We start from the raw sequence: 22,584 nt of genomic DNA, 5'->3' as shown, positions 1-22,584 counted from the left end.
TATGAAATTTTGTTATCATTTTAACAAAACAATTTTTAAGAATCAATTTCGTAAGGGAGCTATAGGTGAAAGCTGGTCATCCACATTAAGAGCTCCTTGATTGGTGCAAGGGAATGTTGTAGTAGGGTAGGGAGAGAAAAACAAAACAAAACAGCACAAAACAACTGTCATTGCATTGATTTTTTTTTTTTTTTTCAGTTTGCCACTGCACAGTCACTATTTCAGAAAACAGTCAGTTATATTGATTCCAATGAATTCAAATACTATACATTCTAACCAAATACACTTAACGCTCACTGAAGTCTGTCAAATTGCAATATGATATAGACATGCAACCTTTAAGAAAATCAGAGTCTCAGAAAGGTTATACACAGATAGCTAAGCACATAAATATTGGTATGCCCTCTTTTACATATACGTCAAAATGCATACGATATAGTACAAATAAACATTTACGTTCAATAATTTTAATTTCAGATTTGAAAATCAACAGTCTGAAGTCTGAGTCACTATGGAAAGTACAAGCATCATAATATAATTCTTATACACAGAAAATATATCATACAAATAATACTATTTGTGTACTTTCTGTGTGAGTGAAAATGTGAAATTCGATGTAAGCTAAGACATCAACATCTTTATAAGCACAAAACAGTCATACTAACCTGTATTTTGATTGGCCAGGAGAAATTGCTGACATAGACATAGAAAGTGATGTTTGGGTTGCTCCGAAAGTTAAATTTTTCACAGGAAAAGCTATCTCTGTATTCCTTAATATTAGCCTTAGAAACAACAGGAATCTCTTCTCCAGATATTGTTCCAGCTAAAGAAGAAAAAAACAAACAAAACAAAACAAAACAAAAAAACCCACACACCATGTGTAGATATATATATATTTATGACAAGGATTAATCATCATTAAATATGCCAAAGTAAACCTGCATAAGAAACTTAAATTCTTGAAATACTTTTGGTGTCTTCATTCTACAACTTTAATAATCCTTTATTATGGCTTACCTGATACATCAAATGTATTCCATATACACAAGGAGAATTCACAGAAACTCCTACTCTGGTTTCAAATGGTTATGAATGAACCATAAAACACATAGAAATTTCATGAATTTTAGAAGAAAGTTGTTATGGTCAGCTAGGTAGATATGCTTCCCTCTAGGTACTTTACATTCCACTTCAATAAAAACTCATAGGTTAATAAAGCATAAAAGTGTATTTGTCTACCTCTTACGTTATTGATGTAGAGTTTTAATTGTTCATGAAATCTTTAATAACATACTTCCTAATAAACACATCAGTTTTTGCAAATACATAAGTGACTGTGCTAAGTTAAAATAAAGGAATAGATTGAATTTACTAACCCTGGTACATAAAAATACTTCAGAATGACATTGATGAAGAAATTCATGAGTTTATGTAAGACAAAGTCTGAACCTTGTCTAAAAAGACTTTTGTTTAGGTTTTTTTTTTTTAGGACAATTTCATTTTAAGCATCATGCTTCTCCTTGGATGTGTTTTCAGAAAGTCAATAGAACCAATTCAGAGAAACTGTCTAAATAAAGATTTTCTTCTTATTAAAACAAAGAAGAGTAATGGGGTTCAAAGTTGGAGGAAAATAGATAAGCGGCTCCTTTTATCAGCATACACAGAAGAACTTTATTGTTTGATATCAATGTTAAGGTTAATAATTAAAATTTTAGCTTGAACACTGGAACAAAGAAATTAAAATCTCAGTCTCTGCAGTAGTTAAGGCAGCAATTTATCTTAATTAAAATCACAGCATTTCATAACGCTATTATTTTAAAAATTTAAATAGACTACAAGCTTTTACTACCAAAGTGATTTTAATTGAATAGGAGAGAAAGTTAACATATTAATGAAGCTTTGTTCAGATTGCAAATTATCATCTGAGGTTTAAATAATATAATTAATAATAGCATAATGATAATGGCAAAAGAACACATTTGGTAAAGTTTTATTATCAAAATTAGCAACAAAGAGACAATCAGGTTAAAATAGTTTAAAGGATCATGAAATCACATGGGAACAAGTCATCATACCAAAGTTCACCCTCACCTGTAGAACCAATAGACCATGTAATATTGAGGTTGAAGTTGTTTGATGCATTAATTGATATATCCAGATTTTTATTTGACTGGATAAAAAAAAAAAAAAGAAAGAAAATATATTGAAGTTAACAAAATATATCGAGTGTATTGAATATACCACTATTGCACATCATTCAATACAGCCTTTTCATCGTCTTCTCTTCTTCATTTTAAACATAAATGGCAATAATTCAGAGCCAAAGGCAATCCTCTGTTTTGCTTCAGTAAGAATAGGGTACAAGTAAGCATGTAACTACACTAGTCATCTTTTCAGATCGTGATAAAAATAATGAAATAATTTTCTTCATAAACTCAAGAAAATACATGGCAAATGGCTACATTTTAATTGAAATTTAAAAATTACTTCTCATCTGTGAACAAAGATTTCTTAACTGAAGGTTATACTCCCTTAATTCAGCTCAGAAAGATACCAAAACTTGTTAACCATGAGAACAAAAATAAAAGACTTATAAAATGCTAATAATTTTTTTAGTATTAGTTGATCTGAAGTACATTTACCATTTAGAAAGTTTCTCAATGAATACACTGAAATAATTTCCAGTTTTCAAAAGATTCAAAAATATAGGCACTTGGCAAACCTTTCATCATAATCAAATCCAATGGAAATCTTGATCATGACTCTCCAAAGCTTGTCTAAAGCTAGTATTTTCTTACCTGTTCTGGATTTGCTATAAAGTTTATGGCAGTGTGATGGCGATCATCCTCTTGTAATAAACTGAAGGTAAACTGGTAATCAATCAAAAGGCTGTCTGTGGGCAAAACAGGAATTAAAACTAAAATAGATTCAAGTGTATCCATATTAATGAGATGTTATGTAAGCAGCTAAAAAATTACCATTCACTTTTATTTTAAAAAGCATGGAGTAATCTACAAGTCAGAATTATTCACATGTATCCCACTGTTTAAGTATTTGCACTATAATATCTTGAAGTAATTAAAAAAAAAATCAAGTGGAGCAGTAACGACAACAAAACTAATGTAAGAAACAGATTCTATCAGTCAGAGCAGCAATTACACATAACTTGAGTCACTCTTTGTAATTATTCCAAAATACAATATAAAGTATTGGTAGGGTTATCAGGTCCCTAATTTTAGTCTGAAATAATTATTCAAATATTCTGTTCAAAATTCATTTAAATATTTTAATTCTACAGGCAAACACTTTACTGTGTTATATAAGAGGTTTACACAGCTACATTCCTGTAACACATCTTAGAATTACCAGGTTTAAAGTTTTGCAAAAAAGTTGCCTCTATAGCATAATTATATAGTATGAAGGTATGATGCTATAGTAAATAAGATTACTTATTATAAAACGCCACAGTGGAATTTTGAACAGAAATTATGTGGCAAACAAGCATGTACTTTCTAAGAGATTCTAGAAGTGGCAAGTAATATAAACTTCATACAAGCGAAATAAGTGGTGCTGACATTTCCCTTCCAAATAACATTTGTTTTGCCCCTTTTTCTTTCACCCCGTGACAGGAATGGAGTCTGGCAGACAGGTCCTGCCATTTCTGTCCCCACACACCAACCAGTAACACCCTGGTGGCCACCTGAAGTTGGCAAAGGTGCAGAAAAAAAACGACCACCCTCAGATGATTCAAACCACACTTAATGCTGGCGGGAAGGAGCAGAAAATTATTGAGACAAGTCAGAAGACCTACGTTTTGAACCATCCCATTGCGTTCCTGAAGTTAAGGAATGAGATTAAACCCTTAGCTGGGTGATAGCACTGGGAATGAGTGAAAAGGAACTTTTCTGTAGGGGGAAGGCCTGGATTTGTCAGGGTGAAGCAGGTTCCCAGTACATCCATAATGTAAGAAAAAGACCCAGTCACCAGGGATGGGTATTGCTGTAATTCATAGAGCCTGCCATGGAGAATCCCAGCAGGTAACGTTCAGTGCAGTCAGTCAAGAAACAGCAGAGCCCTCAGAGATGTAAACTGTGTCGGCAGATTCATTATCCTTGTGCAACAGACAGTTGTGAACCAGAGGTGAGTGCAGCGCAGTGATTTTGATTGCTGGGTTAACAGGGCCAGATTTAATAGAACAAATCTTCTAACTCTTTGACCATTATAGCTCCACAGGGATCAAAAGCTTCTGTTTTTCCCTCTGTGACAGGAAATACCAAAGTGACTCAATCCAGATTATTCTTCTGTGCAAATTAAAACAGGGTTAAGATGCAAGTCATCTTTGATGCTACATCCTATCAGTTTTGAAGACCCATCTTGATCCCTCTCTTGATGACACTCTACTAGTCACCTACATCATACAAGCTGTGCGTTACAAATAAAAAATACGTGATCATACCAACAAACTCAGTAAATACAAAGAAAGTGAATGATTAAGTCAAAGCAGGAAAAAGCTGTGTCAGCCTTTTTTGGACTTAATAGTTTGCTTAGTGCTGACAATCAACTTTTCTGCAGCAACACATTCTCTGAAAAAAAATACACTCTGTTGTGTCTCATGGGAAGCCTGACACAGAAGGAGGGGGAAAAAAGCTTACTCGTAAATGGAGTATGAATTCAGCCCACTGTACTGTTTTAACAGTTAAAGAAAATGGTGGTTGTTTTTTTGTTGAGTTGGTTTTTTACACTGAGTGTGGAAAGAAAGTTAGAAAATTAAGAAGTTACATGAATGGAATTACCATATACCCCAAAGCTGAAAAGTTCACCTTCTCTATTATTAGCCACAACAGTTCCATTATTCAAATAAGTTGATCTAGATGACTTAGATAATGAGTTTTGATCAGGTTTTTGCAAGCATATGCAGGTAAAAGATGAATAAATACTAAAAGACCCCATTTACTTATTAATACTACTCTACACTTCTAGAACTATGCAAATCTAATTAATGAAGTCTCATTGACTCCATTAGTTACAGCGTGACATATTAACATATTTAACAATGAAATTAGCGTCACACCAGAACACATTCAAAGGTAGCAGGACAGCAAAATATGGCAAGTAGAGATTGACCTCCTATTAAAGGAATTATAAATCCTTTAATAATCACAAATAACAAGGTCAAAAGGCTAGGAATTATGTATAGATATTCTAAATCTCCTGATCTGGTCAGCTTGGGGTCCCACAAAATACAAATGACTGCTTTAGCAAACAGAGTTATTGTAAATGTGTGATGGACAAGAACTGCAGCATGCACTCCAGAGTTATTGTAAATGTGTGATGGACAAGCACCGCAGCATGCACTCCTATGGAAATTCTGCCTACAGGATGCAAGAAGCAGTGCCTTCTGGACAAGATACTGCCAACGTGCTCAAAATATATGGAAAAAGACTATTTTATAATGCCATAGTCATCTTCTAAGCCCAGATTTTGCCCTCTCAGAGATGCAGAGTATCAGTCAAAGACCAGTACTGATATATAATTAACATCATAAGGCAAAACTGGGAATAGACATGGGAGTCTTGTCTCTCCATCGTATGAACAGCTTTTCAATTTCATACTTTCCAGTTGACCAACCTATTCTGGTTGCCTGGACCTATTCCTAAACTACACATCCCAAATCTCTGGAAGGCTCTAAAGCTAGATTTTATTAAAATATAGATTAGTAGAACTAATTTAAGCAGCAATTTAAAGTGAGACTGGAAATCAAAAGAAATTGTAAAGAAGTCTCTCCTTTACCTATTGGATCCTGCTGCTGTCTGTCTCACTCTCCTTCCTCCTTCTCTCCATATGTTTCAGCATATACTTTAGGAAACTCTTCCCCCAAGTGTAATAGCAGCTCTCAGGGAAAACACCACATCCCTGTTCTCTGGAGGCTTCACCTGCTACAGACTGCAGCCAAACAGCCTTTCCATCCTGAACATAACCCTAAAACATTATCTATGCCAAGAGATTGTAAGTGCACATAAACAAACTAAGCATTACACAGCACATCACACCGTATTTCCCAGTTCATATTGTCATTCAGCCTCGACAGCTTAGCCTGGAAATAAGTACAAAACTTAAAGTAAAATTTAGTTGTAAGAGCACGACCTCTTCTGAATAATTAAATGTATAAAGAGACAAATGTATAAAGAGACAAATGTAGAAGTAGCTATTTAAAGTATATTCAGTATATTCTGTTGATAACTACCGTTGTGTATATTTACAACCAGGAATGTAGAGAAGCCTGAGATTTTTCTGTATGTATTTTTGTTTCTACTGTAAACCTTTAACAAGCCACCACGAGTATTTTTACTCTTTACATAAACACGAGATTTTTCATAACTGCTTCTGTTTATAGAGACGCACAGAACAGATTGCTTCAATTAGGAAAGAAGTTTGGATAACATACAAACACAACTAAAAAAAAAAATCTTACTGCATTTATATTGTAGCGTAGGATGACAATGAAAGCACAAAAATAAAAAATACTAAACATAATCATCAAACTGCTGTATGAGCAAGGCCTGATAAAAGCAATTTTATAATTTTTACCTGGCTGATGTATATAAACAAGATTTCAAAAGTGTTTGCAAAATCTGGCAAACTCTGAAAATATAATAAAATTCGAACAACAATAGTTCTATAGCAGCAAGAAAAATATTATCAACGGCCATTATCATCCAAAATTTAAATATAAAAATGTATAAAATTATTTTTGTGAATTATAGGAAAAAATGCTTGATTGACTAGAACTACCACTGATGTATTCTGTGTTTCATTTTGGTGACTCCCTCATTTTTGTGTAAGAACAAAAAAGATCTAGAATATGAATCCCACATTTTCAAAATACATTTGTTCAATCTACAGTTAATTCTCAACACATTTTAAATTCACAGTGTCAATTAACTATAATGATTTTCCAAAGAGACTAGGTAGTTAACTACCTAGAATACTACAGAAAAAATGTTAATGACATTACAGAATGACTGTTGCATTCTTTTATTTTTAAAAAAGCTAACTGAAGAAGAATTTACCTGAATCACACCATTTTTTTAACTATTACTTGCTCTTCTAAATAACACCAATCTTTTTGAAATATGCAGAAGACAGTTTCATCACAGAATCACAGACTGTCAGGGATTGGAAGGGACCTCAAAAGATCATCCAGTTCAGTCCCTCTGCCGGAGCAGGAACACCCAGATGAGGTTCCACAGGAAGGTGTCCAGGCGGGTTTGAATGTCTGCAGAGTAGGAGACTCCACAACACCCCTGGGCAGCCTGGTCCACTGTCTGTTACCCTCACTGAGAAGAAGTTTCTTGTCAAATTTAAGTGGAACCTCTCGTGTTCCAGTTTGAACCCATGACCCCTTGTCCTACCACTGGTTGTCACCGAGAAGAGCCTGGCTCCATCCTCATGACATTCACCCTTTACATATTTGTAAATATTAATGAGGTCACCCCTCAGTCTCCTCTTCTCCAAGCTAAAGAGCCCCAGCTCCCTCAGCCTTTCCTCATAAGGGAGATGCTCCGCTCCCTTCAGCATCTTTGTTGCCCTGTGCTGGACTCTCTCCAGCAGTTCCCTGTCCTTCTTGAACTGAGGGGTCTAGAACTGGACACAATATTCCAGGTGCAGTCTCACCAGGGCAGAGTAGAGGGGAAGGAGAACCTCTCTAGACCTACTAACCGTCCCCCTTCTAATACATCCCAGGATGCCATTGGCCTTCCTGGCCACAAGGGCACAGTGCTGGCTCATGGTCATCCTGCTGGCAACCAGGACCCCCAGATCCCTTTCCATGCTCTTTAATAGGTCATTCCTCAACTTATACTGCAACCTGGGGTTGTTCCTACCCAGATGCAAAACTCATCTTAGTTTTGGATTGTTTTAGTAAAATCTTAATATCCAGCAATTAATATTTTTATGCCATCAATATCCTCCATGTTAACATTTTCTCACTTAACATGTTTAAAATATATGTATACATATTTTAAATTTTGTTCAGAGTTTTCCTAAATCAATGAGCGAGAGAAAGAGACAGAGGCACCGTCGCATTACAACAGCAATAATCCCATCCTACTTCAAGCTGGCACAAATGACTCTAAAATGTCTAGTGTGCCGTTGGATCAGATATGCAGCCCAGACCTTCATCTCAAATCTGATAAAAGATACAGGTGACTAAAGCGGTGGCCAGACAGAATTTAAACAACTACACACCAGAGCACAATCTATAAACTCCCTGAGCTTTTATGTCTAAAGTTTCACAGGAAAAGTTCTTGAGGACACAGAAACCACCTACGCAGACTCTGAGTCCAAAGCTCGGAGTATTTTTGAGCCAAAGCTACTCCAGGAGTCAGCCCAGTGCATCCCAAGCACAGCTACTACAGAGTTCAACAGAAATATCAGCCGTCACAGCCTCCTCTTCAGAGATCTCACCAGGAAAACACATTACAGGCGGCGTTCTTTTTAACAATATTAAACCAAACACCTTTTAGTTTTGCCTGCCAGGGTCTGTGCCCCTGCTACTTTAGCACAGGCAAGGGAAAAGCAGCAGAATCATTCACACCAAAGAAAAAAAGATTCAATCTGCTCAGAGAGACAGAGACCAGGGGAAGTCAAATGACCCAGGGACTTGGCAGGGAAAGGGGAGACCTACAGACTAATTTCTGTTCCCAGGCATGTTGCTCTATCTTGCGTTAAAAGTCACTGAATAAAGTAGAAAAAGAACGTTGGGAGGTAAGAGCACAATACCATCCTGACACCATCGACGGTCAAATATATCAAAGACTTAGGGTTATTGACTGTTTTCACATCTCTATTTTTTCAAAACCCTGACTCTTTCACAGTCAAAAGGAGTCATTAAAGTCAACTCAAAATGTCAGCAATGAACACACGTGAGAACACAACAATAATTAGGCAAAGCAAGCCATTTAATTAATGAGGAAAACAAATTTCAAAGTGATCCTTTAATCCAAGTATTGCTGTTAATTTTTCAAGAAACTGTTCTCTTTCTCTAATAAAGAGTCATTAATTTTATATGGTTAATATGGCTTAATATGAGAGTTTTATACTCATATCCAACAAGGAACAGACCTATTCCCATACTCAAGCTTTTGTATTGAAAGAAAACTTCACATTTTCTAAAATGTCAGAATGTTCCCAAAAGAATAAAGGCCAGGCAGAACTCTTGAAAGATTTGAAATTCTACTTTAGTATTTCTGAGTGCCACTCCAACTCTCTAAGAACATATAATTACATTGGTAATTATTTTTAAAAATATTTAATTGGAAATTATTAGTATAAATTAGTGATAAAGTTAAATAGAAAAAGGCCTGGTAAAGAGGAATATTAAGACTGCAAAATGAACGACTACAGTCAGAGGTGCCTGGGAATTATTTTTGGGTGAGTGCTCACCTAATGGGCAGTCATTCAACACTTCATTCTATGTTCAGCACTCAGTGTTGGGCCCATGCTTCATTTACTACATACTACACAAACCCTTTTCTAAAGACAGAATTAATTTCTAATGTGGTTTTCTGTAGTATTCATCACTATCATTTTCTAGAGTTCTTCAGAAAAGTTAATGAATTTATTACAACATTACTCTGAGATGAGCAGACATTATTAGTCCCATTTTATAGGACAGGAAATGAAACAAAGAGACCAAAGACAAAAAACATCCATTAATCATGAGTAGCCAATCTGAACTACCTATGGCTTGATACTTCATAATATTTTGAATTATATAACACTACATACAATCATTCTTATTTTGCAGCTCCTTCCATCATTGTAATTCTTTCCACTTCTACAACCAAACAGGAAAGGAACATACATTCATCTTTCCATTACATGATCACTGATTCATCCTCCACAAATTCATTCAGTGCATTGCAGAGGGAAAGTTCCCTGGGAAATAGTCTGTAGGCATGTTATTAAGAAATGTACAATCGCGCCCTAATAAAAAAGCAAATTAAAAATTATTGTGCCAGCAACCACTTTCCTGGTGCCCACTGCCTAAAAAAATGTACATCAACAAACGGGTTTTATCAAGTAATTTTACGACTCAGGCCGGAGTAAATTCTAGAGAATCACATCACTTTTGAGCTGGCTTCTCCCTTTCCCCAAATCTTTCTAGTAGAGCATCTCAGTTGACTACATCTTTCAGCAGAGAAGAAAGAATGAAGCTCAGTTCCCAGAAAGGGAACGAGAACGTACATAACTGGACATCAAGGATTTTCTAGTTTTGGCCACTGGTCATTCTCACATGGCTCCTGTCACATAGTTTCTTAATATACATTTCTCAGACTGAACAACATACCAAATATTTTCATACATATAAAGAATTTCTGCGAAATGTCTATCATTTCGGCTCCAAAAGTTCAAGTTTACCAAAAGTTCTAAGCCAAAATTACTGCAATATATGTCAGACAGCCATGAGAACAGAGCATGCAACCAGACCCATCCACAAGTCTCATTCCAAACTAGATCCTAATTATCACATTTTATAAATGTATGATCTTTACCCAAACAATGACTAAAGTGTTTTTTCACTTGTTTTTCTGATAACTAGTAATAGTAATTAAATTACACTGAAATCTAGGGTAATGGATATCAAAATACGTCAGCATGTGCTAACCAAAAAGGGAATCCTTTTGGACACCTTGCAATGGTGATGGATGGATAATCACTAAATCTGAAGGAAGAGATGGCATAGTCTTAGAGTACTAGCCATCAAATAGAAAGCTAAAATATTTAATAGCAAAGGATGGGTAGGAAAAGGTGAAAAGCTTCTTCATTCACTGAATAAATACCTGGCCTTTCGTACAACTACGTACATGTTAATAAAAAGTTTTAAGACTACAGTTAAGAATTTATATTTCCACCATTCACATCCACCAGTAACATTATTTTAATATCTTCATTACATTAAAAGGCAAACAGACAATTTTGTGCCCGAGCTGGTACATTTTCACCATAATTTTGCACTACCGAGCTACAAGAACTAATTTTGTGAATAGAAACTTCATAAAATTGTGCTGGTCTATTTTTACTTCTTGAAATCACTTTTAAAGTAAGAGTAGAAACCTCCTTCACAATTGCAACATCAGACCCACCACAATCAGCCTTCCCACATTCTTCTATTCCAGGAACTCTCTATTCATGCTGATTCTAAAATTCATACTCTCCCCTCGTCATTGCACAGGCAGTTTGTCTCTCTCCTGCTCTTTCCTGCGATTGTTCTCTATTTCCAGTAAGAGTTTGTTGAGAACAGTCCTATTCATATTACTCTCTATCAGCAAAAATGTTGCTTTTGACACCAAGCTCTATTATCAAATGCTATAAATCATATTCATTTGTGACCGAAATAAATTCTGCTTGTATTAAAGTTAGGGGGTTACCACCAGACCTATTTTAGTCAGGATAATTATTTTGAACTTTCAGAGCAGCTGTCTGATTCATTCCCCTGTTGTCTGTATCTAACAGTCATCCACTGCCTCATTTTCATTGTTATATTGAAATATGTTGGTGCCCAACATTACTTGCCCATTGTGACAAAACAAAAGGTTATTTACTGTGAAGTCTTTACTATCAACTAGCAAAATTTGCATTTTTGCTAAATGCAATGAGAATGAGCTTCAAAATACTTCACTTACTATTTATATGCCTTTTTCCATATAAAGAAAGAGCATGTGAGAATGAATTTCACAGAAATCCAAAGTTTTTTTAAAAAAAAACATTTGTCAATAACAATTCATTGTTTCTTTTACTGCACTTTAAAAAACAAAACACAACACATACTAGGCTAAAACACCCACAAAAAGACAAAGGGATTAATGTCATAATGAGCAAATTAGGTAAGTAAATTTTATTTAAAACAGAAATCTTTTCTCTTAACGAAATTTTCAGTTGCTATTTTGAAAGGTCTAAAAAGTTGTCAATTTTGAACCTAAGGGAGGGCCAGATACTGGAAAATTTGACCGGTGTTAAAATTCCATTCAGCTAAACGTGACTAATAATCTAGATTTAGTCTATATTAACTAAAACTTTCTGAAGATGACGGATCTTTTTCTAAGACAGATATGCACAGAGGTCAGATAAGTAATCCTTGATTCTCTCTACTGACTAGAGAAAGAACTAGAAGGTTAATTAAGCCTGGACACATAAGTTTTAAAAAGCTGATTAGGTGAGATGCACCTTACTGTAACTTTCATAGAAGTAAATATATAGGTATGTAAACATTATGGTAAGCAAAGGAAGACTTGTTGCTGAGATTTGAAAACTAAGGGACACATATAATTACCTGGGTTCTTTTAAGAACACAGTCTAAAGATCTTATTCCTAAAGTTTTTATACCATAGACCACAGCCAGATCTCTTTTTCCATAGATTTTTCACCAAACTCTTAATTGAAAACACTGCAACAATTGATGGGGTTTCTGTGAGCAGCTGCAGACCCTTTACAAGTTCTGCACAGGACCATGGTCCATAAACAAAGATTGGAAACCAATGAACTAGAAAATCATGAAGAAAATATTAGTAAAAGAAGAAACAACAAAGTGAGTGCACCAACTGGCAGTTATTTAAACATCAATTTTAGAAAAAAGGTCTAGATTTTGCTGATGATGGAGTATTTCGAAGCTCATGGCATGGGCATTATAATTAGTCAAAAATAAGCATTATTACTTGATAGTAAGGACTGCTCAGTAAATGAACTTCTGTCACAGCGGACAGTCTTTGTAATATCTTATTTTTTGTAATATTCTTGAAGTATTAGAAAAGATGGAGAAAAGTTTAAACCAAGAAAAAAAATCTCATTAAAGTATTATGACAGAAATTCAAATTCATCTCTCCATGAAATTTTCTCCATAATGATCTAGATGCACTGCCAGCTTTACAACACCCATATTAATATTACAACTCTAACATGTAACAGCATTTTACAATATACTAGCATCAATACCCACTAACCTGAGTTTATTTTTTCCTTTAGTTATATAGTCTATACACACAGAAGAGATCTCCGATTTGCTTGGCCTGACAACTGAAATGGCACATCTAAGAAGTAACAACATGAAGATACTGTTTGCATTCACGTGCCAAAAGATATATGTTTCTTGTTATGTAGTTACTATGAGTAGTCAAAATTTAATGATATTTTAACTCTTTCTCTTATAAAATTCAGTTTGTTACATAATCTCTACAAATAAGGTACCTTTTAGAAACAAAGGAATTTATTTTTATTTCTGAAATACGTCAGTGCCCATACAATGGCACTGGGCATGGCAAAAAATATAAATACTATTTTTAAAACTGTTTATTCTTTCATACATGTATATGCTCAAGTCTTCAGAGAAATTCAGAATATTCAGGAGCTCTTCACACAGTAACTGCTGTGTGGATTCTTGGCAGAGCATTTGTCCTGGTTCTCGAATAATTCAACATGGATCTCCGCAATTAAAGAGGCAACCTCTGATTGATCAGGCCTTACAAGGAGACATAATATGCACTTTGTAAATTGGCTATAGATATACACAGATCCGTAGGTGCTCTCAACATTTTCAAAATTCTCTTCCTTCATTTTTCTCATTATTTAGTTGAACTTTGCTTAAGAAACCTTGAATCCACAGGGCAAATGTCAGATCTTGCCCCACGTTGCTTGATGCCACGTGCTTGGTATAAAATACACAATGTAAGCTGAAGTTGAGATGTTTTACCTTTGCTGGTATTTTTTGCCATTTCTCAAACAATTTTAACATGTTAGATCTGAGAAGTAAAATTTCTTACAGCAAATAAATCCAGAACGCTTTCAGCAAAACTGCACTCCATACTGGACAGAAATTATGCATGTCGTATACCTCACTATGCAGTCTCCTATTTTCAAGTCATGAATTGCAATGGATACTTGCATTGTAAAAAATACGATATGCTAAATCACCATACTTGTACAATGAATAGTAGAACACCTTTGTATTACAAGTTTGAGAAGTAACACAAGCACCTGTTCATTTCAAATATCATCATGTACATTTAAATTAATTTAAATGATAAGATTCTCACTGTTTTTTGCTCATGCTAAGATTTGAATGCCAATTCTGGAACAAAACATTGACGTTATATTAAAATTCCAAACATTCACAAATAGGATTACATACCTATAATATTGCATAATTCAGCCTACCCAGCCTTTAAAACAGATAGGAGGAAAAACCTCAACCCTTAGTAGAGATGAAAATACAAAGCAACAAACTTGAGAAAAAAATAAATCCAGATTCTTTTGCCCAATTCCCACAAGTTTAGCTCATAGAGCTGCCAGTTAAGCACAGGAAATAATAAACTGTTTGGTTAAACTAAGCAAATGGAAATAAAAGAGAAAGGAAAAATGGAGCCCAAAAAGCTGTTTTTGTCAACCTCAAAGCAGTTGTCCACTCTTTGGAGGAGACTTATTCTTCACCTGAGAGAGGGAACATTGCCCATTATGGCAGGACTCACTGATTCCTTTCTGAAAGTGATTTGAAATACTCTGTTTCCACCTCAAACAGCTGACAGAGATTAAAAGAAATATTCCATTTTCTTAGCACTGTTTTTTCTGTAAACCAAGAACTAGATATAGCTGTACTTTCATTAATTCAGGACTTATTTGGCCACAGAAAGTACTGCTAACTGAAATGTACAAACAGAATAAACCTCTTCCTCTTGTGTGTTTTGTTTGGGTTTTGTTTGTGTTTGTGTTTTTGTAGGGATTTGTTGTTTTTTGTTGGTTTTGTTTTTGTTGTTCTTGTTTTTTTTTGGTAGGGGTGTTTTGTGGTTGTGTGTGTGTGGTTTGGTTTGTTTTTTCCCAGATGATTTGCTTAATACAGAACAATTGATAAATACCACTATTTTTTGATACATATCATACACAAATGTTTTGAGATAGTTTTTCTACAAAATGGATTATTATGTAACGAGCAGGAAACTGTACTGAATACTGACAGTGTGTTTGGTCTCCATATTTGAAAATCACTGATGAAGATAATGATGCATTTGCACGATGAAGTTGTACATTGTCTTCCCTAGATTAAATTATTTTTACACTTTCCAGCATTTCATCTACTGTTCATTATAATAATGACCCATCTTCATTTTAGGGAGCAATTCAGCTATCTGGACATCCACAAATCCATGGGTCTAGATGGGATGCACCCGCGGGTGCTGAGGGAGCTGGCTGAGGTCATTGCTGGACCACTCTCCATCATCTTTGCCAAGTCTTGGGAAACAGGAGAGGTGCCCGAGGACTGGAGGAAAGCAAATGTCACTCCAGTCTTCAAAAAGGGCAAGAAGGAGGACCTGGGTAACTATAGACCGGTCAGCCTCACCTCCATCCCTGGGAAACTGATGGAACGACTTATCCTCGGTGCCATCTCAAGGCATATCAGGGATAAGAGGGTCATTAGGGGCAGTCATCATGGCTTCACCAAGGGGAAGTCGTGCTTGACCAACCTCACTGACTTTTATGAGGACATAACAAGATAGATGGATGATGGCAGAGTGGTGGATGTGGTCTACCTTGACCTGAGTAAAGCATTTGACCCAGTCTCCCACAGCATCCTTACAGCTGAACTGAGGGAGTGCGGTCTGAATAATCGGGTAGTGAGGTGGACTGTGAACTGGCTGAAGGGAAGAAACCAGAGAGCCGTGGTCAATGGGGCAGAGTCCAGTTGGATGCCTGTATCTAGTGGGGTCAGAACTGGGGCCAGTATTATTCAATATATTCATCAATAATTTGGACAAGGGAATAGAGTGTACTATCAGCAAATTTGCTGATGACACCAAGCTGGGAGCAGTGGCTGACAAGCCAGAAGGCTATGCTGCCATCCAGAGACCTGGGCAGGCTGGAGAGCTGGGTAGGGAAAAATCTAATGAAATATAGTGTAGAGTCTTGTATCTGGGTAGGAACAACCCCAGGTTCCAGTATAAGTTGGGGAATGACCTATTAGAGAGCAGTGTAGGGGAAAGGGACCTGGGGGTCCTGGTGGACAGCAGGATGACCATGAGCCAGCACTGTGCCCTTGTGGCCAGGAAGGCCAATGGTACCTGGGGTGCATTAGAAGGGGGGTGGTCAGTAAGTCCAGAGAGGTTCTCCTTCCCTTCTATTCTGCCCTGGTGAGACCACACCTGGAATATTGTGTCCAGTTCTGGGCCCTCAGTTCCAGAAGGACAGCGAAGTGCTGAAGAGAGTCCAGCGCAGGGCAACAAAGATGATTAAGAGAGTGGAGCATCTCCCTTATGAGGAAAGGCTGAGGGAGCTGGGTCTCTTTAGTTTGGAGGAGACTGAGGGGTGACCTCATTAATGTTTACAAACACATAAAGGGTGAGTGTGAGGAGGATGGAGCCAGGCTCTTCTCGGTGACAACCAATGGTAGGACAAGGGGTCATGGGTTCAAACTGGAACACAAGAGATTCCTCTTAAATTTGAGAAGAAACTTCTCAGAAAGAGTGACAGAGCACTGGAACAGGCTGCCCAGGGGGGTTATGGAGTCTCCTACTCTGCAGACATTCAAAACCCACCTGGACACCTTCCTGTGTAGCCTCATCCAAGTGTTCCTGTTCAGGCAGGGGACTGGACTGGATGAGCTTTCGAGGTCCCTTCCATTCCCTAAAATTCTGTGATTCTCTTCAATTAGCCATTCCTAGTACCATGAACGGCTCTAACACTTAAGAATCTGTCTAGCTATAGTTTTACAAAGCCATCCAGAAGTGGTACCTATTTCTACTCAATAAGAGCAGAATTCTAAAATTCTAATTTAATTGATGAGGAGAAAAAACAAGTGAGATTTCTGCCCTTTAAAGATTTTTCTGCACACATTTTGCATAGCATGTTATTTTTCCAAATATATTCTGATGGATGTGGCATTTCCTTAAGGGGGTAACACAGTAAAGCATATTTATTTACTCATAACATAATAGACAAAGAGATATATATTATAGATATATAGATATATAGATATATTACTTCTCTACCAGTGTATCTTCCTACTCCTTGACAGATACATTTTTCAACTTTTCCTTAATGTCTTGTTTGCCAATGTATCTATTTTGTTAATGTATACTCCCGCTTTTTGACCTCACACAGTTTGCTCTTCCATTTTATATCAACATTGCCCTTCGTATCAAGTGACTAGCAAATTATACTTTGCTGTCAATAGGTTATATTTCTGGAACATAGTTTAAAGCAATATTCACAATTCAAGCTAAGAAAAAAAAATGACAATAAATGAATATCAAGGACTACTTCACAATATGCTGAAATTGAGCTGAATCAGCCCATCAGAAATCTGAACTTCAAAATACCCACGTTTAACTTAAGATTTCTTAAAGTTTATATAATCTAAGGTTTTACCATCATCTTGAGATAGAAATGACCCTCAATTTATTTAAACAATCTTACAAAGTCCCTCACTCAAATACTCTGCAAAAGCTTCACAACACTAATTCTGAAGCTGAAAACACTACAGACAACTCTTCACTCCTACAAATACCTGTGCTAAGATTAGGTGGTTCAGGACCCAAGACACCAGAATTGTGTACCTTACAATTACAAGACAGCTGTGTTAGGTGTTCAGCCTGTATCAACAGAAGAAGCTGAACTATCCTCAAGTGCTTCATATTTGCCAGTGGAGAAAAGTACCCCAGCCGACATGGAATAGTTTGTCTAAGAATTCCCAGTCAAAGGAAACAACACAAATTCTCCCACAAACCATAAGCCATTTACTTACGGTAGTCAGTTTGCCTTTTTTTGTTTTGGTTTGGTTTTTTTCAATTCAATCGGTTCAACATTTCACTACCGATCTTCCCTTGAAGCCCTACTGATCGAGAATTCTCTCTTTTCCCTATGAAGTCAGCAAGGGAGGCAAACAAACTCTAAAACCACCACAAAGGTTTTCCCTTCACTGTTAGAAGGTAAAGGGACACTGATGGATCCTTTCCTATTCCATCTGCTTCTTACAGTTCCATTCTTGGGGAGGTCTAAGGCCTCCCAGGGGTTTGAGGAGTGACAGCTCCTGTCTTTGTGGACATGTTAGGGAAACAAACACATCCACAGCATATTGTATACACAGCACAAGGATTCAAAAAGTACTCATCCCTATGAACCCCAGCTTAATGTACAAACAAAACATTAATAAAATACAGTATATATGTAAATATTTGCATCAGTTGCCTTCTCATTTAAAAAACGGCTTCACGTATAAGCAAGAGTCCCCTATAAGGCAAAGTATTTCTTGTGAATGAGTTCTCCCAGCTATTGAGTCTCTCTCATTCTTGCCTTGTCCATGTTTTCAAAATTTATACTTCTATAAATAATCTTACTTTATACTGTTTTAAATTTTATACTACTAAGTATTTTACTGTCATATGACATATTTGCAAAATAAATAATAATATAAAAATAATTATGGGATCTGCAGAACAGTCTGTCAGGTGATGAAGGCCTCTAATTCAGACTCCTATTTGCATACATTATAATGTATGTTTATTATTCTGTTCTCCTTCAGAATTAAAAAGCTAGTTTGTCCAGGGTAGTAAATACATACATGAACACATTCTCCAATTCACAGTAAAGTCTGAAAATTATTGGCAGCAAAATTGTTTCTTTAGCCTGCCCAGAAAAGCTGCAAGCCAACCTGGCATTTGGCAAATGAGTTCGCAAGAGCCTGGGGTTAGATCATTATACTTTATTAGGAGCTTCAGATTCTTGGTGTGGTTATTGCTTTAATTCTCTGGAAGGCAACAATTGGTTTGTGGTTATTCTAGCTCACGGCAAAGACTCTTTGTCTGTTGTTCTTTATAGGTTCTGAGTTGGTAGGTTTGTTGAGATTAATCTTTTCTCAAACCATTCTAGAATTGTCTGACTCAAACTACAATCTGTTCCACTAGGTTCTTTAAACACTTACATTTCTTTCTAAATAGAATTTATTTGTATAAGCCCATATATTCAAAAGACAGTGCGAGTCATTATTTCTACCCTATTTATAAATAATAAAAATTGTTTCAGTCTGTATCAAAGTCAATCAGTGTTAGATATAATTGGTGGAACTCATTATTTTATAATAATTCAAGCATGACAGTTTTACAATTCCAATATGTATTTAGCTTAAATTAATGCTGTCCCAAAAGGAAACATGAATTTTACAAATCAGTAACAAAGCACCTATCTGCTGGTATACATCTCACAATTCAACTAAAACAAACACCTTTTCAATAGCTAAAATGTATTGTTTACGCCCTTTAAGCTTCAACATAATTTTTAAATATCTGGAAAATCTCTGCTAACAGTTTTATTAAAAGTGTTACTTGCTATTCATCTTCTAAAATACTCTCCTTGGAATGTTCTTGAGTTTAATTTTTGTCTAAGAATAGCAAGTCTGCCACCTAGTGCTTTATGGTCACCTCTAGTACATGTTTCAGTGTTCTTTGTTTTGGGTTTTTTTTTTCAGTAAAAATGTCATGCTCTAAGTCCATGAATGCATATATTAATACATGCATGTTTGCCTACACACAGAGTGCTTAAAAAAACCCATTGTACCTTCTTACTGACAGGTTGCATTGCACGTTTCAACAGCTATTAGACCATACATGCATTTGTTGACTAGTGTACAACCCTCTTGTAACTGTGCTCTTCAGCTGCGAGATCTCATGGGTACAAGTGGAAAAGATAACACCTGTAATTCATTTAATTAATTAAAAATATATATATAATGTCAGCATAGTATGAGAAATATTAGGGAAGACAATATTTTTTTTTGTCCCAGTGCATACACAGTCCCTAATTCAATGAGGAGGCCACCACAGTGCAGTGGTACCTCTGACAACAGGCAAATATTGCAATGGGCTGTGAACTAAATCCTGTAGAAATCACCTGCTTGGCGCCCAGTGGCAATAACTCTGTGGGAGAAGCAAAATAGTAGTAACATCCCACATAGAGGACAAAAGCTGGAGAATGATGAGGAAAATGAATTATAAGCACATTCCCTTCAACAACAACAATAAAAATATCCAAGCAGCAGGGCTGAAGTAGCCCAAGAAGTGATTTATGGCAGATCCCAGTGTGCCACTCACAAACTCACGGCAACCAGATCAAAGTGTTATTCCAGAGCCATCACCCATCAACCCCTAGAACAATTCCCTTCAGGGAGGTCACTTATGTCCGATTATGTCCGCTCTTCTGTGAGGATAACAATGTAGGTTTCTGCCCCTTCATTGTGTTGGATTATTGCAAGGCAGCTAGGATCACAAGAGAAAATTTGGCAGAGTATTTACAGAGATTTCTTTTAATGGTTTTAATTCCTTCTTTTTCATGAAATTATAACATTAGCAATATAACAACAGTTACTGAAAATAGGCTTATATCAGAACTTTGATGAAGAATATTCCTAGGAAAAAAAAAAAAAACACAAAACTATGTATGTTCAAATTATAAGGAAACACCAGGTAGAATGAACTATCAGACAACATCAAGAGGTCAGATTAAGCCTAAACTGTATTTTGACAACATAAATAAGGATATATTATCTGACACTTTTGCTCTGAGGCAGTATTGAACCAGTGTCTCTAAAAAGTGATTAGAGGTACTATGTTGTCATAAATTATCTACTTTTAATAATCTGTCCTCTATTAAATCATCTTTCTGGTTGAGTGTTGCTGCAGACAAACAAAAGGTCAGAAAGGAAAACTATAAAGTAACACCTCTAAAGGAGTACCAGAGCCTTTAGTCCAAAGCCCAGATATCAAAAAGTAATTACGACTTCTTAATTTTTATCAGGCAATTTTTTATCAGATGAATTTTAAATAAATCGGATACAAGAAATTAGTGTTTGTTTTTGTTTCAGGTTTCATAAATATTGCATAAAATGTAACTTAAAGGTTTTGAATTATAATAAAAAATTACTATAAGAAATTGTAAGGATTACAGGTAAGGCCTAGAACTTCTTTTTACTTTGCCCTTTTTTGAAGATCTGGTGTGTCAGCAGTAACAGGGCTAATGCAGTTCCAGGACTGGACTACAATCCTTACAAGGTTCTGCAACTAGAAGCAAAATTACCTTCTTCTTCCTCAGCTGCTTGCACAGATACCAGATATTATCTTGAGATATCAGATATTATCTTAAAGAGTCATCACTGAATGTACATTTCATGCTTCCTCACCAATTTTGGATATGAAAGTATCATTCTTCATCTTCACAAGTTGCTGACATACTGAGAGAATTGCTTATTGCTACCCTTTCTGTATGTATGCCAACAAAATAAGCAATAGTGTTACGAGTTATAATGATTTTTATGGCTCAGAGTTTAGAATGGGATGGTAAAGCCATAAACCAATTATTGAAGTCACTCCCCAAAAAAGTTGCTATAAAATATTTAGTAGCTCACATATGCAGTATACTTAAGTAGAGGAAAAACAAAACAAAACAAACCACCCCCCCCCCCAAAAAAAAAGAAAAAAAACCTAATTAAATTTATCCAAAGACAATTAAAAAAAAGTATTAATATTATTTTCCTACTTGTCATAATATTAGATATTTTCAATGTAAACATCTGAGAACTCAACAATGCTTTCTCTGGCTTTCCATTTCCTCCCTCCATACCCACAAGGTTGACCAGAAATGTTCAGTGGTGCTGGTGTTCTTTAATACACCTGACCCTTAAGACTCCGCCAGACGGGTGCACCACGTTCCTTTTTTGCATGCTTCACCCCAGACAACATTTGAAATAGTGGCTGATGAGTCACTGATGAGGCCATCCACAAAAGACATTTCATAAAACACTGAGGTGAGAGAAAGATTAGAAAGAGCTGTGGAAGGAAACACAGTGAACCTAGGAAAACAGTTAAAATATGTACATTCTTTCGGTGTCTCTTACGTACAGACATTTGTTCCTCCTCTCTTTTAAAGGCTGTAAATCCAACAAATACCTCCATCAGTGGCATATATTCTTGTGAAGATGTGGAATAAATTATCAATAAATTGGTTTTTTACTTCTACAAAAAGCTACGAAACATTCAGCCCCTCCATGTTTTAATTGTTTGTAAATGACCCATCCCCCTCAACCTCTATTCATTCCTGGATTCTCTAATCCTTCTCAAAGGTCACGATCTACTAATCTCTAACAAATTTAAAAGTGGGCTTGCTCTGCAGCACAGTAAACTCTACAGTATTACCATGGATACATTAATGCACTTCTCAGTTCACAGATTGTCACAGACCCACTAAACTGTCTGTCCAACCCAAAGATAGGCACCAGATTAATCAAAATTCTCAATTTATTGCAATTTTACTGCATTATTACTGCATTCTTGCTTCGCTTTGCTGAGAAAATCTTCTCAAATGTATAGAAGTTTCATACTCTAAAGTGTGCTGCCCTGTAACCCACTACTACTGTCTCTTTTAGAAGAGTAACCAATTTGCAGAACCAAATAGACAAGCTACTTGTCCGTTGTTGATGATAGTACCTAGAAATAATTAAAAAATGTTTAGAAACATTTTTTTAAGTGTAAAAGTGGATAAGAAACTAAAGTA

General features: G+C 36.0%; 1 protein-coding gene across 7 annotated transcripts in view; it reads right to left on the bottom strand.

Moving 5' to 3' along the window:
• The window catches only part of ATRNL1 (attractin like 1), a 492,025-nt gene that overhangs the window by 291,985 nt on the left and 177,456 nt on the right, over window positions 1-22,584 (bottom strand). For all 7 annotated transcript variants that reach the window (XR_011740344.1, XR_011740345.1, XR_011740347.1 and 4 more), the window contains exons 22-24: window positions 2,799-2,893; window positions 2,092-2,170; window positions 666-823 (exon numbers count right to left, since the gene is read on the bottom strand). Coding sequence is in view for 3 of the 7 variants with exons in the window: in XM_071812183.1 (XP_071668284.1) it covers window positions 666-823; window positions 2,092-2,170; window positions 2,799-2,893 (332 nt within the window). In the remaining 4 variants the exon portion in view is untranslated. The remainder of the gene's footprint in view (window positions 1-665; window positions 824-2,091; window positions 2,171-2,798; window positions 2,894-22,584) is intronic.

Source organism: Patagioenas fasciata, chromosome 8 (assembly GCF_037038585.1).
Source record: "Patagioenas fasciata isolate bPatFas1 chromosome 8, bPatFas1.hap1, whole genome shotgun sequence".
In the NCBI taxonomy this organism is placed as follows: Eukaryota; Metazoa; Chordata; class Aves; order Columbiformes; family Columbidae; genus Patagioenas; species Patagioenas fasciata.
Note: the sequence above shows the minus strand (reverse complement) of the source record. Positions and strands in the feature narration are given on the sequence as shown.